General features: G+C 44.4%; 1 protein-coding gene across 1 annotated transcript in view; it reads left to right on the top strand.

Moving 5' to 3' along the window:
• AAK1 (AP2 associated kinase 1) overlaps positions 1–18,391 on the top strand; it is an 83,681-nt gene that overhangs the window by 23,075 nt on the left and 42,215 nt on the right. The window contains exons 3-7 of the mRNA XM_015421146.1: positions 13,512–13,630; positions 14,284–14,392; positions 15,112–15,254; positions 16,427–16,548; positions 17,530–17,611. Coding sequence (XP_015276632.1) covers positions 13,512–13,630; positions 14,284–14,392; positions 15,112–15,254; positions 16,427–16,548; positions 17,530–17,611 — 575 coding nt within the window. The remainder of the gene's footprint in view (positions 1–13,511; positions 13,631–14,283; positions 14,393–15,111; positions 15,255–16,426; positions 16,549–17,529; positions 17,612–18,391) is intronic.

Below are 18,391 nucleotides of genomic sequence, written 5' to 3'. Positions count from 1 at the left end.
TGCTATTTAGTTCTTCATTCTTTTTGAATGATCATCAGTAGATTGTGTTTTTTTAATATGTGTTTTGAATACAACTTCAGTGTTTTTAAGTAAGAAGGACAGTCTTAGAAATGTTATACACGCATTAAGGAAACATTCAATTTTTATCCCACCAACAGTAAACAAGGACACAGCCAATAACAACACAAAGTTTTATTTTGCTTGATTAGAGGGTAATTCAAGACTTGGGATCTAATCCACGTGAAGCTGCCTTGCCTTGGATCCAACAACTCCCCCAAATCTTGGGTGTTGTCAGAAATAACATTTCTAGCAGTCTGATTTGAGCTCTTGAGAGCTTTTGTTTCCTTTTTTCCTTACACCAAAGAAGAGACAAAACAATCAGATAAAAGGAAGCTATAGGAATATTGTACCAGCTTGTTAGGTAGTGTCCTTCTGAATAGATTCTTTTAAAGCTTAGTCTGCTTTGAAACCTTGGTCTAAAATGATAGGGAAGCAATCTGTGTGTGTGTGGGGTGAAGTTAAATAAGCTACTGGGCACCATGTGGTGTAAGGGGGAAATTGTCTTATCCATACAAATTCTGAATGTTTCCCAGCAAGCTTTTCTGGCTGATTGAATAGCAGAGAGAGGGACAGGTTCTCAAGGTGCTGCTGTGAGGGGTCAGGAGCAAGTGGAAAATATCCCCCCCCCCCAAGCGTACTGATCAAAAGAGCTTGGTCCAGATTGTATGAATGTTGGGCTGAAATACTCTCCTTTTGTCCTAGTACAGAAAGGTGGTTTCACCTCTTTCTTGGCTCCTGGCATTTAGCAGTGGCATATGGACTGAGAATCTACATTTCGTGAAGGGAGATGGCCTCTTTGAGGGCACACAGACTTGTTTGCTAAAGCATCTTGGAACAGAAGCAGAAAGATAATAGCCAGGAGGGGAGATGGTTTGAGAAAAAGGCAGAGGGGAATGAAATTTCCCCAAATCACTTGCTAATTTTTTTTTTTGAAGACCTGAGTTGGGCCTGAACTGCCTTGAGGTCTGGCATTTGCAATTTCAGAATTATGCATGCTTGCTTAGTTACTGTCAGGGCCATGCTTGTCTCACAGGTGAATGCACTTTCTCAAGCATGCATGTAGGGCTATTTGTACTAGAGGTGCAGAAGAGGGTCACGTAGGTGTCCTTGCATAGCTTCTGCTTGTGTGCTAATGCACAAGTGTACACATCTGCTAACACAGGTGCTCCCTTTTCCAAAATTGTTGAGATGTTGTGTTGTAGCTTTTCTCTCAAGCAGGTGATTGACTAATTGTTTATGCGGACATCTAGTTGCTTGCATGGAGGATGTTCTGGGGTTTTGGGGGGTTTTTTTGTATGGAGGATTGTTTTGTCTTGTGAACCCAACTGCAGTATGAGGTAGTGTAGCCTAGGCACAGGTTGATCATGTAAAAACAGTAAGAAGAAAATAAAAATCACTACTTTGGTTCTCAAGAAAGAAAGCAGGGCATAGTGGTTTAGTGTGTCAGAGTAGGACTTGGAAAACCTGGTCTTGGTTCCCCATTCTGCCGTGGAAGCTTGCAGGGTGACCTTGAGGCTTGTCACACTCTCTCGGCCTAAACTACCTTGCAGGTTTGTTGTGAGGATAGAGTGGAGAAGAGGAGAAATGATCTGTGAAGCTATTTTGGGTCTCTGTTGGAGGTGGGAAAGTGCAATATAAATAAAAAGCTTAAAAACTTGACACAACACACCGACATAAGGTTGTGGTAGAATTAAAAGCAAGCTAGATCTGAATTATTAGGCCTGAGAGATCAGCTGAAAGAAGGAGAGACATTTCCCTACCCAGTGTGCCTGTTGAATTTAGTTCAATCAATGTGTTTGGAAGGAACTTGCTAATTGAAGTTGTTTATCAGTATTTTCTCATTTTTTTTAAATTGTTGAGCTGACTCAAGATCTATGTTGGTGTCAGGACAAAGCCATTGGCTGTAAACACCCCACACTGAAGGGGAAGCTCTTTTTGAAAAAGTAGCATGAGCCTAAGGACTTAACTGGCAGGTTTAATTTATATCTCTGGGCCTTAGAGAAAGAGAAAGGAAAGGCTGTATTGACAATAATGTGATTTGCAAAGTGGGATGGCAGAAACTAATTCCCTTAAAAGGGGAAGCTTTCTTTCTTTCTTTTTGAACATCAGGTTGTGGCAGGCCTGCTCATAGGGTTGCCAGTTCCAGGTTAGGAAATACCTGGAGATTTTGGGGGTGGAGACTGAGGAGGGTGTAGTTTGGGGAGGGGAGAGAGTTAAATGTGGGATAATACCATAGAGTCCACCTTCAAAGCAGCCATTTTCTCTAGGTGAGCTGATATCTATTGCCCGGAGATCAATTGTAATAGTGGGTGAAGCTTGGCAATCCAACCTGCTCAGAGAACCGTGGTGAGCAAGGCTGCCTTTTTCTCTTTCAGGCCTTCCTTCATTGAAGAGAACTGGTGCTTCTGCACAATGTCAATTCCCTCACGTAGCTTTCATTGCCCCTGCAAGGGCAGAGGCATCCATGGTGGCAGTGGAGCTTCCACACGGTAGTTTCCCCTGTGGCTTTCCTTTTCTCAGTGCCCCTCCCCCAGCTTTCATTAAAAAGAGAGAGAGACCCTAACCCCTTCCACTGCAAAGACGGGTGAAAACAATACCCTTTTAATTTTCTGCTTGTCCCATTGGTGTGTTGAAAGCAGTGTACCCTTGAGGGGGGGAATGGACTGAGCGAACAGTGATGTTTTCCCTTGATGTATTTGAAATAAAGCGAGAGAAAGTTTTGTCTCTCTGGAGCACAATTTAAGAACTTTCTAAAAGTAAACAAAAAAGAAAAGATGTCGGAGCTGGGCAAAAACGAGCGGAGAGAAGGGAGGGACTTCCGTCTGGGCGTTTGCTTGTGTGTGAGGTTGAAAGGGAGCTTGTGTAGCAGCGCTAGCTAAGAGAAAAGGCTATGATCCAGCGTTCAAATCTCACCACAGTCCCAGTCTCACAAGATGCCCCCCCATCCCATTTCCCCTTATGTAACACAGGGATAATCACCAACCTGCCTTACCAGCCCCCCCCCCCAATATGTAAAAGGGATCATCACAAACCTTCCATGCCAGGCTCTTTTAAAAGATGTGGCAGTAATATATGTGCAGTGGTTTGAATGCTTACTGTGTTAATGTCATGGAACTTTGTGGCAGGTGGCATTCTCCTTCAGCAGGCAATGACATTATTCAGGTTCTTTTGCAATTGATATTTCAGTCTTGCATCCTCGGTGTTTGTTTACCAGCCTTCCTGCATACCTACAGGGGAAAATAAGATAAAAAATCTGTCTCACTTTAGAAAAGGTTCCTGCTTTGGTGCTTAAAGGCAATTCTTGCTCCACCAGGCGAGTTGCTGTTTACAAGCCTTTCATGTACCATACTGGAGGTGGGGTGTGTAAGTGTGGTCAAAATAGTAATTGGAAGGGGAAGAGCTGGAACAGAACATTGATGCTGGATATTTCAGATGTATCCTTTCATTCATTTGTCAAGCTGAGGACAGTGTATGACAACATTGTCATGGCGAATAGGCTGAAAAAAATCTGGCTACCCAGTAAGTTTCATGGCTGATCAGGGTTTGAACCTGGGTCTCCCATCCCATGCCTATCCACCATGTGACACCAGCACAGCATGTGAAGGACCTGGCTGCGGTTTGGTGTAGTGGTTAAGTGCGCGGACTCTAATCTGGGAGAACCGGGTTTGATTCCCCACTCCTCCACTTGCACCTGGCTGGATGACCTTGGACAAGCCATAACTCTGGCACAGCTGTTCTTGAAAAAGAGCAGTTTCTGTCAGAGCTCTCTCAGCCCCACCCACCTCACAGGGTGTCTGTTGTGGGGAGGGGAAGGGAAAGGAGTGTGTAAGCTGCTCTGAGACTCCAAGCGAAGGGTGGGGTATAAATCCAATCTCTTCTTTTCTCTTCTTCTTCTCCTTAATTTGGTTATTTCTGATTGGCAGGAAGATTGTTTACATGGGAAAGCATTAAAAATCCACTTGCCATAGTGGACATGGAAGCACCCTGGCTGCTGATTGTGACTGAGACGATCCATGCCCCTGCTTGGAGGGGAGATGGTCACGCATGTTGTCCCAAATGAGATGGGCCTGTGGCGTGCGTAAATTTCTGCTGGCTACCAAGGGCAGCAAAAATGAATCAGATCCTTGATAAGGCTCTGCAGAATAATATAAAAATTAAAGTCCTTGCTGACGACTAGAAGTAGCTCATGTAGCGGCTTCATGAGGCTGTGCCTGTGAAGAGGAGGGAAGGCACTCTACAGCTGGCTCTGCCAGCAAAAACAGAGGCTAGCTTTTGCTGCTCTGTCCCCATGCTACACAGTTTCTGCTAAGATTCTAACTTAGGCCTGTCACAAATTGCTGAAGATGAGTAGATCAGGCCTTGTAAGTTTTCTGGATGGGAATCCTACATAAGCACTTGAGGAGCGGGTTATAAACCCAGCACGAACCACTCCTGTTGAGTAAATCCACTCTAGCCACGGGTTAGCCCTGGCCAATAAGTTGTGCTTTACACACCACAGTATTGCCTCTCAGGAGCTGCTGCTTTGTGCATTCATCCCCCAGTTCTTACCATTAACACTTAAAAGACCAAACAAGTGGAGTTCATCATGTGACTGTGGCCATTCAAAAGGACCCAGGAGATCAGACTCTCTGTATGCTTTCAGAGTTACAGCAGCATTGCTGGGTGACTCCATGGGAAATGGATTCCTGTGGCACTGCTAAAGTGCATAAGGATCACAATAAACTTCAGTTCCATTTACTCTGTATTTGGCAGTACATGTTTCTGTAGTTATGTTTCAAAGGAGTTGAACCTGAAAGTGTTTGTATGTAAGATCGATCATTGTGGAAGGGAAGCTGTCTCAAGGGGCACATCTTGTTGGTCGCGAAGGGGCTTTGAGTGGATAGGATTCACATTCCTCGCTATCCAGTGAGATAAAGAGCTCAGAATGGAGAGGACATCTTCTCTCTCATGGCAACCGCCCGGGTTTTCTTAGGGAGGCCTTCCTTTTGCTTAGGGAAGCAAAGGTGCCTGTTCTTTTGCTGGAGATCTGACTTATAAAGGAATCCTTAAAAATTGCATCTTGATGTAGATTGATTTGGAGCTGCTGCATTCTCTCCCCCCCCGCGCTTTTAGCTGACTGACTTTCTTACCTGAATGCGTCCAAGTGGTTAGATTTGAAAGCTGTTATTTTCGTGTAACAAAACCTGTTTGCTCAGCATGCATTTAGGAATTGCAGCATGGAAAGAGGGTGTGTGTGAGAGAGACAGAGAGAACTGACTGCATACAGTAAAAAAACAGAAGTTAGATATTCTGTTTCTAAATTGCTGACAATACTCCTGTGCCATTGTTTTCAGCCACAGAAAGACCCAGACATTGTTGAAAACAGCACAGAGATGCATAGGAATAAACTTGGCATGGAAAAAAGCTGCCTAATGCATGACTGGTTTCCAGGCAGTGCTTTATCTGTGATTGGGCACCCGTGAAATTGGTGGGGTCTGATCCACTCTGGTCGTTCAGGGTCACAGTTTTTAGGTGTTCCTGGATTAATTGCTCAGCCTGAGTTCCCCTTGGTTGTGATTCCATTTGTTGTGATTCCTCTCCTTCTCTGTGAATATGCTATCAGCAGAACCAAGAGACGGAAGTTTTCCTGAGCATTACTATTTATATAGGGGACTGAGTATGTGTATGTCGTTCTTCTTTTTCGTAATGCAAATATCCTTCCTATGGACAGAAAACCAACATTTCAGAGAGAGGTTCTGCTTAGTCCTCTCCCTGAAATGCTAGTTCTCCATGTGCATGGAGTGTTTGTTGATGATTGGGGTATTAGAGTAATATGTACATTGAAATGGTATTCTCTGGGGAAAGCTTTGCTACTTAATGATGCCACTTGTACAAGCGGGATCTTAAACTTCACTTTGGGAAGCAGGGAAGACTGTTGGCTGTGGAGGAAGTATGATGGGGAGCCAAAACGTTGTTACATATCCTGCTATCACACTGAAAAGAGAGAGAAGAGTTGGGGTTGGATGCAGTAGGGACAACATTTTGACATGAAAGCCCTTTTCTCTATGAGACCTTGACATTAACAGAGGGCTGGCTAAATTGGCTTCCAGAATCTCAAAATCCAGGTTACCCATGCCGTTGAATCACTCACTACAGTCTAAGTGTATGTGTTGTTTTTGTAATGTCTTTTTGTTGACAGGATGTAATGGCTTCCAAAAATACCTACTCAAGCAGTCGTGTTCTAGGACATACTTAGTCATACCACGGCAGTCAGATTTCTTGAGTGCTTTTGAGTTAATGCAAAGGAAAGGGGGTGGAGTTCGGAATGACATATCTTGATTAATTGTGAAATATTTCTTCTGGGTCAGGGTGCTGTTGAAATATGCACTTTTAAAAATCTTGAAATAAACGTGCACTTTTTAGTCATGGAAATATAATGTAAAAGAATACCAAAATCTTCAGGGAGCCTGAAATTCTGGAAGCTTGTATGGTCATGACATGCAAGATGGAAGTTAGTGGCATTGGCATAGTCCCATGGGTCTCATTTCTCTCCCACTCTTTCTTCTGGAACCACAAAATAGTTCCTAGCATCAGTAGCATCATATTGACTTTCGTTTTAGCTGGTTGTCCCTACCACAGACACGCCATTGTTTTTACCATCCCAGTCTGGTTTCCACCCCATCCCCCAAATGTTCAACAATTTACAAGGTGTCAGCAGTATGCAGGCCAGATGTGCCCTCATTTTCTGTGATAGCTCTGTACATTTTAGAAATTTGGGGATACCTAATGTGCATTTAATAAACAAAATAGATTTTTTGGTGGGATAGATTGAGGCACGAAAATATGGTCACACTGTAAAAAGAAATACAGAAAAGGCTGCTAAGCAAAGATGATACAGTTCTTCATAATTTATGATTTCTAAGTTCATACAGTAAGATTTTTCTTCTTCAAAGATCTCTTACGTTTGTAGGTTAGACCTGCTTTGCTCAACCCATCTAATTTAGTAGTGGTCTTCTAAGGCCTCTGCCACATGGGGGAAAATTGAGCCGGGCAAAGTGCGTTTTGAAAGCCGCACCAAAAGAGACATGCGGTGGCGGGATCACACCGACCCCGTGAGCCACCGTGCAGTTGCTCCCCGGCATGATCAGATGCCGGGGAGAAAGCCACAGAAAGGAGTGCGAGGCCGCTGGCTGCGCATGTGTGCGCATGTGCAGTTCAGCTGGGAGCCTCGATTGCTCCGGAAGACGGGCACTCCGGCGCTCCGATGGCTATGCTTGATGCGGGGTTTCCGGTAAGTCCTGCTCTGTGGGTGGTTTTTCCCCCCAGCGGATTTTCAGCCTGAAGGGCCGGATCGGGGACGGGTGTGCGCCGCTTCCCAGATGTTGCGGTGAGATCACACCTGTTTTCTGCACCCCCGATCCGTCCCTCTCCCGGGCCAAAACCTTCCGTGTGACCGGGGCCTAAGAGGGCTGAATCTTATTTTTCTGGACAGTCACAAGCGGGGCCCAAAGATGATGGTTAGCCCTCGTTTCTCCTTTGGGGGGGGTGGGGAGTCATCCCGGAAGTGGTTAGGTCATGCCACTGCTTGTTCAGATAGGCTATGCAAATTTCTTTTGTTGCGTGGCACCTATTGGAGGAACCTAGGTTGACCTCTCCAGTTCCTGTATAGCCCTGTACTCGGTAGGCTGTCTGGAGCTTGTGCTCGAAGCCAAGAAGATTACGAATTGCCTCTGAATATGGAATTTTCATTTAGCTAGCATGAGTAACAAATTCAAAAATAATATTTGTAAGCAAGCACAGAATGTCAGCCAGCAGTACTCTGGGATCTACAATGGTATAATTAAAAATTATAAGACATACTGATTAATTTGAGACCCTTTGGCTCACGATAGGCTTGCAAGAACCATCAGTTCTGACAGTGCTGCCCACCCTTACCACTCCAAATAGTACCCTAGGGAAATGTTTACAGTTTTTGTGTTTATTTTTGACCATTTCTGTAGAGGAATTTTCTCTTTGCTGGAAACGTTATTTTAACGTGGAAATGAAGGTGAGGCCATCAAACTTTGGAGATATGAGCTTTTCAGGAAGAGCTAACCACCTAACAGAAATGCCCCACCTAGATGTAGAAGATGGTGTTCGTTGTACAGCATCTTCCTCTTTCTATGAATATAGTTGCTGGAGTTCAGTGTCAGAAGGAAGGAACATCCCCGACTGACAAGAATCCCTGCAGGGAAAAGATCTGAAAATAGATGGAACTTGCTGGCATTGTCACACACACACAAAAATCTACTCAATAGTTTCCTACCAATAAAACTACCATGTCAGGAGACTGTCTCATCTGTAGCTGAAAGTGGTAGAACTCAAATGCAGGTGTACTATCTTGAGTATGTTTTAGGTCATGGATATACCTTTCTGCGTAGACTCCACTACCTACTCCACCACTTGTGCCCCTTCCTTTTATTTACTTCATTTTAAACCCTACTGTTCTCTCCAATGGGAACCGAAGATGGCTTGTATAAGTCTCCTGTCTTCCATTTTAGCCTCATAACAACCCTATGGGGTAAGTTAGGCTGAGCGTGTGGTGAGCCCAAGGTCCCCCAACAAGTTTCTATGGCAGAGTGGAGATTTGAACCTGGGTCTCCAAGATCTTAGTCCGACACCCCAACCAGTATACCATGCTGGCTTTCTTTTGGCTATTTCTATCCATGCCATTTCTTTCTGCCTCAGTTTTCTCCCAAGTGTGTTGTAAAAAGGTAAAGGTTCCCTTGCTCGAAAGCCAGTCGAATCCGACTCTAGGTTTGCGGTGCTCATCTCCGTTTCAAAGCCGAAGAGCCAGCGCTGTGCGAAGACATTTCCGTGGTCATGTGGCCGGCATGACTAAACACCAAGGCGCACGGTACGCTGTTACCTTCCCACTGAAGTGGTACCTATTTCTCTACTTGCAATTTCTTGCTTTCGAACTGCTAGGTTGGCAGGAGCTGGGACTAGAGATGGGAGCTCACTCCGTCATGCGGCAACCTGGGTCTCGAACTGCTGAACTACCGACCTTCCACAGCCTGCAGTTCAGCATCTTAACCACTTGAGCCACCGCAGCTCCTCTAAGTGTGTTGTACCTATAGATATACTTCCACTCAGCTAATCCTACCCTTCTTTGGGAACAAACTAGTAGGGTTTCCAACCTCCAGGTGGGGCCTGGAGATCTCCCGCTTTTGCAACTAATCTCCAGCTGACAGAGATCAGCTCCCCTGGAGAAAATGGCTACTTTGAAGGGTGAACTCTATGGCATTGTACCATGATGAGGCCCCTCCCCTCCCCAAACCCTGCCCTCTCCTGGCTCCACCCCCAAAGTCTCCAGGTATTTTCTACCTCAGATTTGGCAACCCTACAAACTAGATTGAAAAGGTTTGGTTACTTTCTAATACACTAATTGAAGAGGTTTATTGGGACTAGATAGCCTTGGCAGGCTTCCAGATAATTTATATTTGTTTGAATAACAATTTTTCTAATGACTTCTTGCCTGGGGAACATTTTGAAGTTGGCAGTTCTCTTCCTCAAACAAATGAATATTGATTTTCCAGTAGAGAAGGGCAGAGGCCTGTTTATCTGTGCGGTTTTAAAATGGAAGGCCTAGATTTAGAAACATTAATATATGAAGATATGAGACTGCCTTTATACAGAGCCGGACCAGGAGCCTTGCTCACTACTGTTTGTTCTGATTGGCATCAACTTTCCAGGGTCTCGGGCAGAGAAAGGTTTTCTTGATACCCTGCTACTCAAGATGCTTTGAGTTGGGTCCAGATTAAATTTTCCAATGGCAGAATAGTACTTATAAATGAAGTAGATCAAAAATAAAAATAATGAATGAAATACTTCCTGCCTCCCCTTGTAGCCCACTAATTGCCAAGAAATGTTGCTCCTGGGCGATAGGGGGACCCTGAGAAATGACATGGGGGGTTGCAGCAGGAAGGGGGTATTGGTGGAAATTGCCAGTTTAGTCTGGATCCAACCCTTATTTGGAGACAATCAGGGCTGAACCCAGGACCTTTTGTACACAAGCATGTGTATATTGGTTAGTCATAGCTGCTTCCCCCACCCCTCCAAAATGCCAGTCAATCTGGTATGCTGAACGGAGCTTTGTCTGCTGAAAAATGAGGCTCTGGGTGTATTTAATTGCAGGAAATTTGTAAAGACTTAGATGGATAATAGGGGGAGACTCCAAGATAACTGCTATTGCAGTGGGTATTCAGTTGGGCTGGTGTAGAAATATGTTTTTGTCTTTCTTTTAATGGAAGCACAAACACAGAGGATATTTCCCTGTGGTCAAACACGTCAGGAGGCTCATGTGATGCTGTAGCTGTTGCAAAGTAAGCAGGAGTGGGATCTGGATGTTGATAGTGCAACTCGTTCTCAATAGAGTCGCACCACAGTGTTCCAGCTGTGTCCCATCTGTACTGCAGTATGGTCCAGTCACTTTGCGGTCTATAGATGAGTTTTGCTATGGAACTTGGGGGGTGGCTTCATAAAGTATATCCCTCCCCCATTTGATTAGACACTCTTGTCTGCCACCAGACATACCCCCCTTGCTGTGAATGGCTTTACACCATTGGAGGATGTGGGTCCATACCCCCCCCCCCCCCGAAGCTGTCCTGTTTTGGATTTTTCTTATGCATCATCTTTCATGGAATGCTTTCCAAATATGTATGCAAATGTGACAGTAGCTGGCCATGTCCTTTCCCAGTTGCTTTTGCAGCACGCTTCTTTCCATACTGTGACAGTCATTCTCTTCCCCCCCCCTCTTCTCCTTTGTCCTTCTTGGTTTCTCTCTCTGCATGCAAATAAGGCTACAATTAAAGGTAGGGATTGGCATGGCAGTTGTGACTGTTACATATGCACTTCATTTCCTAGTATGAAGGAGCATCTGGGAGATGGGGATTCTTTCCCAGGTGAATGTCTTCCCGTTTCCCAAACACAGCCTGTTACCTCTGGGAAATAAAAAAATCTCTCTCCTACCTGTACTGGCAAAGCCACTGGAGAGGAAGTAGCCAACCGATCTTCAGAGATGTGGGTCTGATGCAAGAGTTTCTCATTGAAATGCTTATGCGTCAGTGGAGTAAAAAGACCTTTCTTTGGAAGACTTGGGCTCCAGATTTCTAGATCTTCAGAATCTGTCGGCTGTTGCCTTGGCACTGAATACAAATGGTGTCAGTATCACGGGTGTTAACTTTCTTAGTTCTGTTGTATGCCTGCATCACACTCCCCACTGAACAGACGTAAATTGCTCAGACTTCTCTGGGGTGCTGTGTGCTGATCTGCTAGCAGCCATCTCAGAAATGGATGCAGTGGGATGATACATCTCTTGGGGCAAGGCTGTGACAAGTTTTGGATTGAGAACATCTTGGCACACTCTCCTTGCCACAGCACTGGAGAACCGTGGTTTCAGTCTGGGGAAGGAGAGAAGTGCTGCCCTGCCAGTGTGGTGCCCCTGCCCATTGTCCCTTCTGAGCAGGTGTTGCCACCTTCCAGTTTTGTAGGACCTTCGTCCTGGAGCTACCCATGACAGCCAGAGTTATACTGCTACCCTCCCCTATGGGGTTAGCATCAGGGAAAATAGGGGAACCCCAGGACCCTTTAAAGTCAGGGAAGCAGCGCAAGAAAGAAACAGTGCCACAATCCAAATCTGAATTGGGCTCCCTTGTGATGGAAAATTACGTTTTAAAAAAATCACTGGGAATTCCAAACCTGGAACTGCCAGTAGAGATCTGGTCTGGCCCTTAAGTGTGTGCCATCATCATAAGGGATCACAGCAGATGTAAAAATGTTTCCCTTGCTCAAAAGCTAATTGAATCCAACTCCGTTTCCAAGCCAAAGAGCCAGCTCTGTCCAAAGACATTTCCGTGGTCATGCGGCCAGCATGACTTAACGCCGAGGCGCACGAAACGCTGTTACCTTCCTACCTATTTATCTACTTGCAATTTCTTGATTTTGAACTGCTAGGCTGGCAGGAGCTGGGGCCACAGATGGGAGCTCACTCCGTCACGTGGCACTAGGGTCCCAAAATGCCAAGCTACAGGCCTTCTAGTCTGCAGCTTCAGCATCTTAACCTCTGAGCCACCACAGCCCCTGGACAGCAGATGTAAAAATGCCTTAATAAAAACACCATGGTTTCCCACCAGGGAAAGAAAAGTTGAAACACGATACTTGATTGTGTTGCATGTGTGTGTTATGGCACATGGAACCTCATCACTGGTGTTTTCCAGGTGGCATATCCAGCTAACAACTATGTAATTATTCAGTGGGCTTTTTAAAGACATGGTGCTTCATGGAAGTCCGAGCTCCCCTTTCCTTTCAGTTCTTCTACTTGCCCCTCCATCTCCTGATTTTTCTGTGATGCCAATCACTGTTACTTCTGCTACAGAGACACTGAGAAATAAGAGCTACTTAAGTGAGTCCCTTGCTGAGTCTCCCTGGTCCCAGCTCCTGCCTTCCTGGATTAAGGGTAGCCCTTTATCCTGCCTTGATTGGCACTTTGTGCCTTCATCCCAGGTGGTTGCATATAAATATAACACTTCTGCAATCTCAGTGATGCCCACCTGATTTTATATGGAAGGCGTTGTCTTTGTATTCCAAATTCCTCTGCATAATGCTGAGTTAATGGACCGACAAAACATGATGTGCCACAGTAATGATCTTGCATAATTGCTTGTTACTATCAATATGTTCTTGACTTTAATTCTTCTGATAACAACAAAAATGTTTAAGAAACTAACTTTGTACACAGCTTTGGGGGACAACACTTGGATTAGCTGTGGTGGTTGCTGATCAATATATTGCTGACCAAGCTGTGCTCTCTGTGCCCCCCCCCTTCAGAGGTGAGATGAGTGGCAAGCAGAGGCATGGCTATGTCAGTTGTGGGAACGCCCTTCCCCTTGAGGCTCGCCTGGTTCCTACATTACTCTTTTTAGGCACCAGGGCAAAATGTTTCTGCTTAGCCAGACTTTTACTTAAGGGGCTGATCTTTTAACACCATTTTTATGGTATGTTTTTTTAGCCTGAAAACTATTCATGTCAAGTTGCTCTTTTATGTTCTAGTTGTTTGTTTAATGTTGAATTTCAGTTAACAGCTATTAATGCTTTTGTGTTTTATTTTCTTACCTGCTTTGGACAAGTTCCCTGACAGGGGCAGCATTAACACTTTCGGGGGGGGGGGGGAATCATAAATTTAAAAATGTGATGAAACCTTTGTCTGGCTGCAACAAGAACATCACAGCAACTCAAAATGAAATCCTCTTAAACTGCCCCCTCTTTATACTTGGAAGTTTTGTTTTAAGTCACCAGTTGGAAATTTAAGCACAGCCTTTTGCTGAGACTCATGGATGCTGGTCTATCTGGCTTCATCTGCAGAAAATGCACTGTGTGCCTTCAGATCATCCCCTGAATTACTGACTGAAGTTATCCATGTCTCATGTCTGTAGGGGGGTTTGCTATTGTATTCCTGGTGAGGACCGGCAATGGGATGAAATGTGCCCTCAAACGGATGTATGTCAACAATGAATATGACCTGCAAGTCTGCAAGCGGGAGATTCAAATCATGGTAAGCCCGTGCTGGATCTGAGATCCTGAAGTTCTCATAGAGTGCGTGGAAGGCCTTATGTGTATTGAAAAGCTAAGTCTGCATGCTGGATAAGTGAAGCTAGCTTTATTACTTCTGTTCTTCTTAGATTAGCATTTTCTCCTCTAACTGTCAGCACTTCTCCAAGGTCTCGGGCAAAGGAGGAAAGAAGGGTCTGCCACTGGGATTGATCCTGATACCTTCTGCCTGCAAAGCGTGTACTCTCCCACTAAGCCACCGTTTATCCCATGATATAGCTGGTAGGACAGAACTGCTGCAAAGCTAGCTACAAATAACAACAAATAGAACTGTCTTTAACTATTTCTTAATCTATTAGAGATATCCATGTGTCTGCATGTGTTGGAGGAGTTAGATGTTGGGGCCCAAGACATTAAAGAATAAATAAATAATGTGACAATGGAATGAGTTGGGCATGAAAGTAATTGGGTATCTGAAGAGAGCTGGGAAGGGCATGAAAGGATAACAAAATGTTTTTTGCATAGTTTGTCCAGGGAGCGTAGTTCTTCTTGAAGCCTCCGTTCTTGGATGTAGATCCCCCCCCCCCTTTGTGGCCTGTTGTAAGCAGAGCCCTTTTGCACTAAATATACATCTTTATCTCTTTTTTTTTTTCCCAGAGGGATCTTGCTGGACATAAGAACATTGTTGGATACATAGATTCCAGTATAAACTCTGTGAGCAGCGGGGATGTTTGGGAAGTTTTAATTCTAATGGATTTTTGCCGAGGTATGTAAAAGTTCAGTGTAGCCATGTGGTGAACTTGCACAGTAAGACTCCTGAGTGTCATCCAAGTATTTCAGATAATCAAAGGTGTGGCTAGATTTGTGGAATGCTGCTCAAAGGCGAAGGTGTTCAGTTCAGCATGTACTGGTGAACTAAATGGTGGTGGAAATCCAACCTTTGTATGGGTTCTTTCCTTGGTTCCTGTTCTTAACTCCTCTGTCCAGGTGAGCAGCCATATAGATGTCTGGCTTGTTGCCAGAATCAGGGACCCTGAACTTGTTAGTTCAGAACAGCAGTGAATGAAGATATAGGGTTTGACAAAAGCTAGGCTATTCCAACAAAAATCCAGGGCCATTTTTAGAATCAACCTGCCTCTGTGGCATCATAGTATTTCTCACCAGATGCGTGAATTGAATAGGGGGGAGAACAAAGCATTTACCCAAGACATAGCCCAAATTTCATTGATGATGTTGCTGGGTGATCTGATCAATGCCTGTCAGATCATCACCTTGTGGTGACAGGGATTTCTTGGGAACAACCTTACTTATTTTTTCTGGAGATGAGGAGTATTTGTGCTCCCTTTACCGTTGAAAGTGTGGCCACAATGGGGAAAGTGTTCATGTCGTGTTTGGAATCCATTTGTTTAATGGTGCCACTGACGATTCGTTTAACTGTACGTGCTTGATCACTTTTAATTGCTCTTTGGCTCTGTCCCTTTTCAGGAGGTCAGGTTGTGAACCTGATGAATCAGCGCTTGCAGACGGGTTTTACAGAAAGCGAAGTCCTGCAGATCTTCTGTGACACGTGTGAAGCTGTAGCCAGGCTGCACCAGTGCAAACTGCCCACAGTCCACAGGGATTTGAAGGTAAGTAAGGACAGTCTTCTGGAGAATTCTGCGGTGTGGTTGGCAGATTAGTGCATTTGGTTATCCTCCACATAATAAACCTGTGGGGAGTACAATCTGCATTGTAGGGCTCACTGTGGTGAACAGAAGTCATGCACTTCAGTGTGGCAAGGAGTTCAGATTACTGTGGAATCTCGGGAAGGAGCAAAAGCTCTAGCAACATAGGAAGGAACCCGTTGCACTGTTGCTCAGTTCCCATTTATTTCAGTGAGGCTTGCTTAGGAGACCTCCTTGGTGGATTGTGCCCCACATTACAGAGAGGATCCCGACCAGAATTCCTGCTCTGCACTAAAATGTTTTGGACTGAAATCTGGATCAGGGTAAAATTAACCACTCCCTTCTTGGACAGGATCTTGAAGATCAGTTTATACAGTCAGCAGAATAAATAGCAAAGGGTTTTTGTGGAGGATATCATTCCTTGCTGAAGGCGGGGGGGGGGCCTTCATTTCTGAATGTTCTCTCCTTATTGGGCATAAAACATTCATCCTGTCTGCTATGCAGGCTTTGCTGGTGAATAAGGTCTCTTTTCCTCCGTATTTTATACCAACTGCATCCAATTTCTGTTCTCAAAGTAATGGATATTCTCTGATCAGAATAAAATATTATAACATAAAAATATTATAAAATTGAGGTTTCCAGTTTGGGTTTATTTAAAAAGAAAACAAGGTGAGTAAGGGAGGCTCATTGATTGGCTCAATTCTTCCCTCTTGCGGGGGGGGAGGAAGAAGTGTAAGTATCATCTGTGTTACGTTGTATGTGCAATGAGGTCTGCGTATCCCCCCCAGCGCAAATTGTGGGCCTAGAAAGAATTCTGGAATGGATTTGTAATGTTAAGGCAGCATAAGCAAGTGTGGCTGTGATACTGTAATCTAGCATGCAAGAGTGTATTGTGATGATGTATCCTTGGGAAGTCAGGATAAAATATTAATTTGTAACAGCACTTGTATGTCCCAGAGCCCTCACTTGGAATTCAGTTCTATATGGATCTCTATCATTACTACCCGTGCATACTCATATTTTGTATGCATACAGTGCAGAGCTCGTGTTAATCAAATTCAAGTTGCTGGCTTCTTCTTCTTTTTTTTTTAAAGAGGGATTTGAAAGAAACAGGGATGTGCTCATTCTGTTCCCAGGTGGAGAACATCCTACTCCATGATCGTGGCCATTATGTCCTTTGTGATTTTGGAAGTGCCACCAACAAATTCCAGAACCCTCAGCTTGAAGGGGTGAACGCGGTGGAAGAAGAAATCAAAAAGTAAGCAAGTGCGTGTGTGATGTGTGCCTGACGTACACTGTCCTGTCTCTTCTGTTGTTGCTTAGGTATTGATTTCTTCAGTGCTATTGGCAGACAAGTGTTATTGACATTTCGTATCACAGTTGGTGTTGCAACAACCTTTAATGGGCAGGCGAGGAATATTCCTGCTGTACATGAGGGCCAGCAGCCTGAGAAAGCAAAGTGCCCAATTGTGGATCACCAGGATCCATGTGATTCAAGTCTGCTTCACTATTGTCATTCTCCTTGATATTCACTTGTTTCCTGAACATTTGGGCACTCTACTGTGTGCTTGGAGTTCCAGATTTAGGGAAACTGGGAAGGGCATGAAGGTTATATCACTGGGTGTTCCATTGCTAGGCTCAGAGTTTTTAAAGGAGGCCTGTCAGCATTACAGCCTTAGACTCATTTATTGCTGATTCCCCCTTCACAGGATGTCCTGGGAGCCGTAGATCAAGAGGGAGATGTCTAGACATCTGCAATAGGCGTCTCAACATCTTCCCCCACCCAGTACAATTCCCAGATTCCTTTGGGAGAATCCACGACAGTTAAAATGGTATCTAGTACATCTTGGTTTTTACACAGCCATCTGTGACCTCTATAACTGAAGTCGCATAATGTGGTTTGGATATAGTTTGATATTCAGCCTTTGGTGCATGCAGAAAAGAATAGATCCCTCCTCCCTGGTTTGGTTACGCTATCTGTGTGAAATAGTTTCTTAAATCAGTAATATTGTAGAATTATAATTCTTGGCTATCGACGTAAATCTTTTTTGACAATGTCATCTCAAAGTCAATTACTTCTCAGTGTGCCAACCCCATCACAAGTTCAAAGTCCAGCTGTTATTTGAGGAAAAGAAAATATTTGTATAATTCGTGGGAGAAATACCCATGCAGTTGCTTAGTATTACTTTATCTAATTCCATTATGCCAAAGACTTGAATGCATTTGGTTTTGATTGTAGGTACACCACACTATCCTACAGAGCACCTGAAATGGTCAACCTTTACAGCGGCAAGCTGATTACTACAAAAGCAGATATATGGGTACGTAGGAAGTTTGATGAAATTGCTTGCTCGTTTGTGGCCTGCTGTCTGTGCGCTAGAAATTAAATTGGCAAAGTCTGTCTCTCTCCCCCTTTTCTCTCTCTCATGCACTCAAGCCAGCCAGCCAGCCTCCTCCTGTTCTCTCTGATGCGTGACCAAGGAAAATCCATCTCTACATTCCTGTTCGGTTTGCTTGTTGTAAGATTCGCTAAGGGCTTTTAGAAGAAACGTGAGATACAGACGTTCTTAACAAATAAGAGCCTCATCTTGAGTTTCTAAATAATTTCACCAGGGCTAAATTCCCAAGGTCTTTTTTAAACTGTAGTGTATTTCTTTAACTAGTGGCCCAGTCTGTTGAAGAACCTAAAAAAAGTAGCTTCCTATGACATGGGCATGTGTCAAGCTAAAAGAAACTCAGCGTTGTCACTCTGAACCACTCTGTGCTTCCCAGGGGAAGAGTGAGAGAGATGTACAGATAAATTTGAACTATGTAACCAAGGGCTAATCCCCCCGCCCCCGCCCCAGCTCCTTTGCACACAGTTTCATGTTTGCATTGGAGAATTAAGAGGCTTCCTTTTTTACCTGAACATTTCTTCCTGTTCTGCCCCCAAAGGAGCTATAGGAAGCATCTATTCCCTATAGTGTAAGAACTGTCCTTTGCTTATCCTGGGTCCAATTTCACTGCTAATGTATGCAACAAAGGGTGTTCTCCAAGCTGTGTCATTTGACATAGGGCTGGTTTTTCAGTGGCCCACTGTCCTTTGGAGTGTTGGAAGAGGC

The sequence above is a fragment of the Gekko japonicus genome, unplaced genomic scaffold (assembly GCF_001447785.1).
Source record: "Gekko japonicus isolate JY-2015 unplaced genomic scaffold, Gekko_japonicus_V1.1 scaffold13, whole genome shotgun sequence".
Taxonomy (NCBI): domain Eukaryota; kingdom Metazoa; phylum Chordata; class Lepidosauria; order Squamata; family Gekkonidae; genus Gekko; species Gekko japonicus.
Note: the sequence above shows the minus strand (reverse complement) of the source record. Positions and strands in the feature narration are given on the sequence as shown.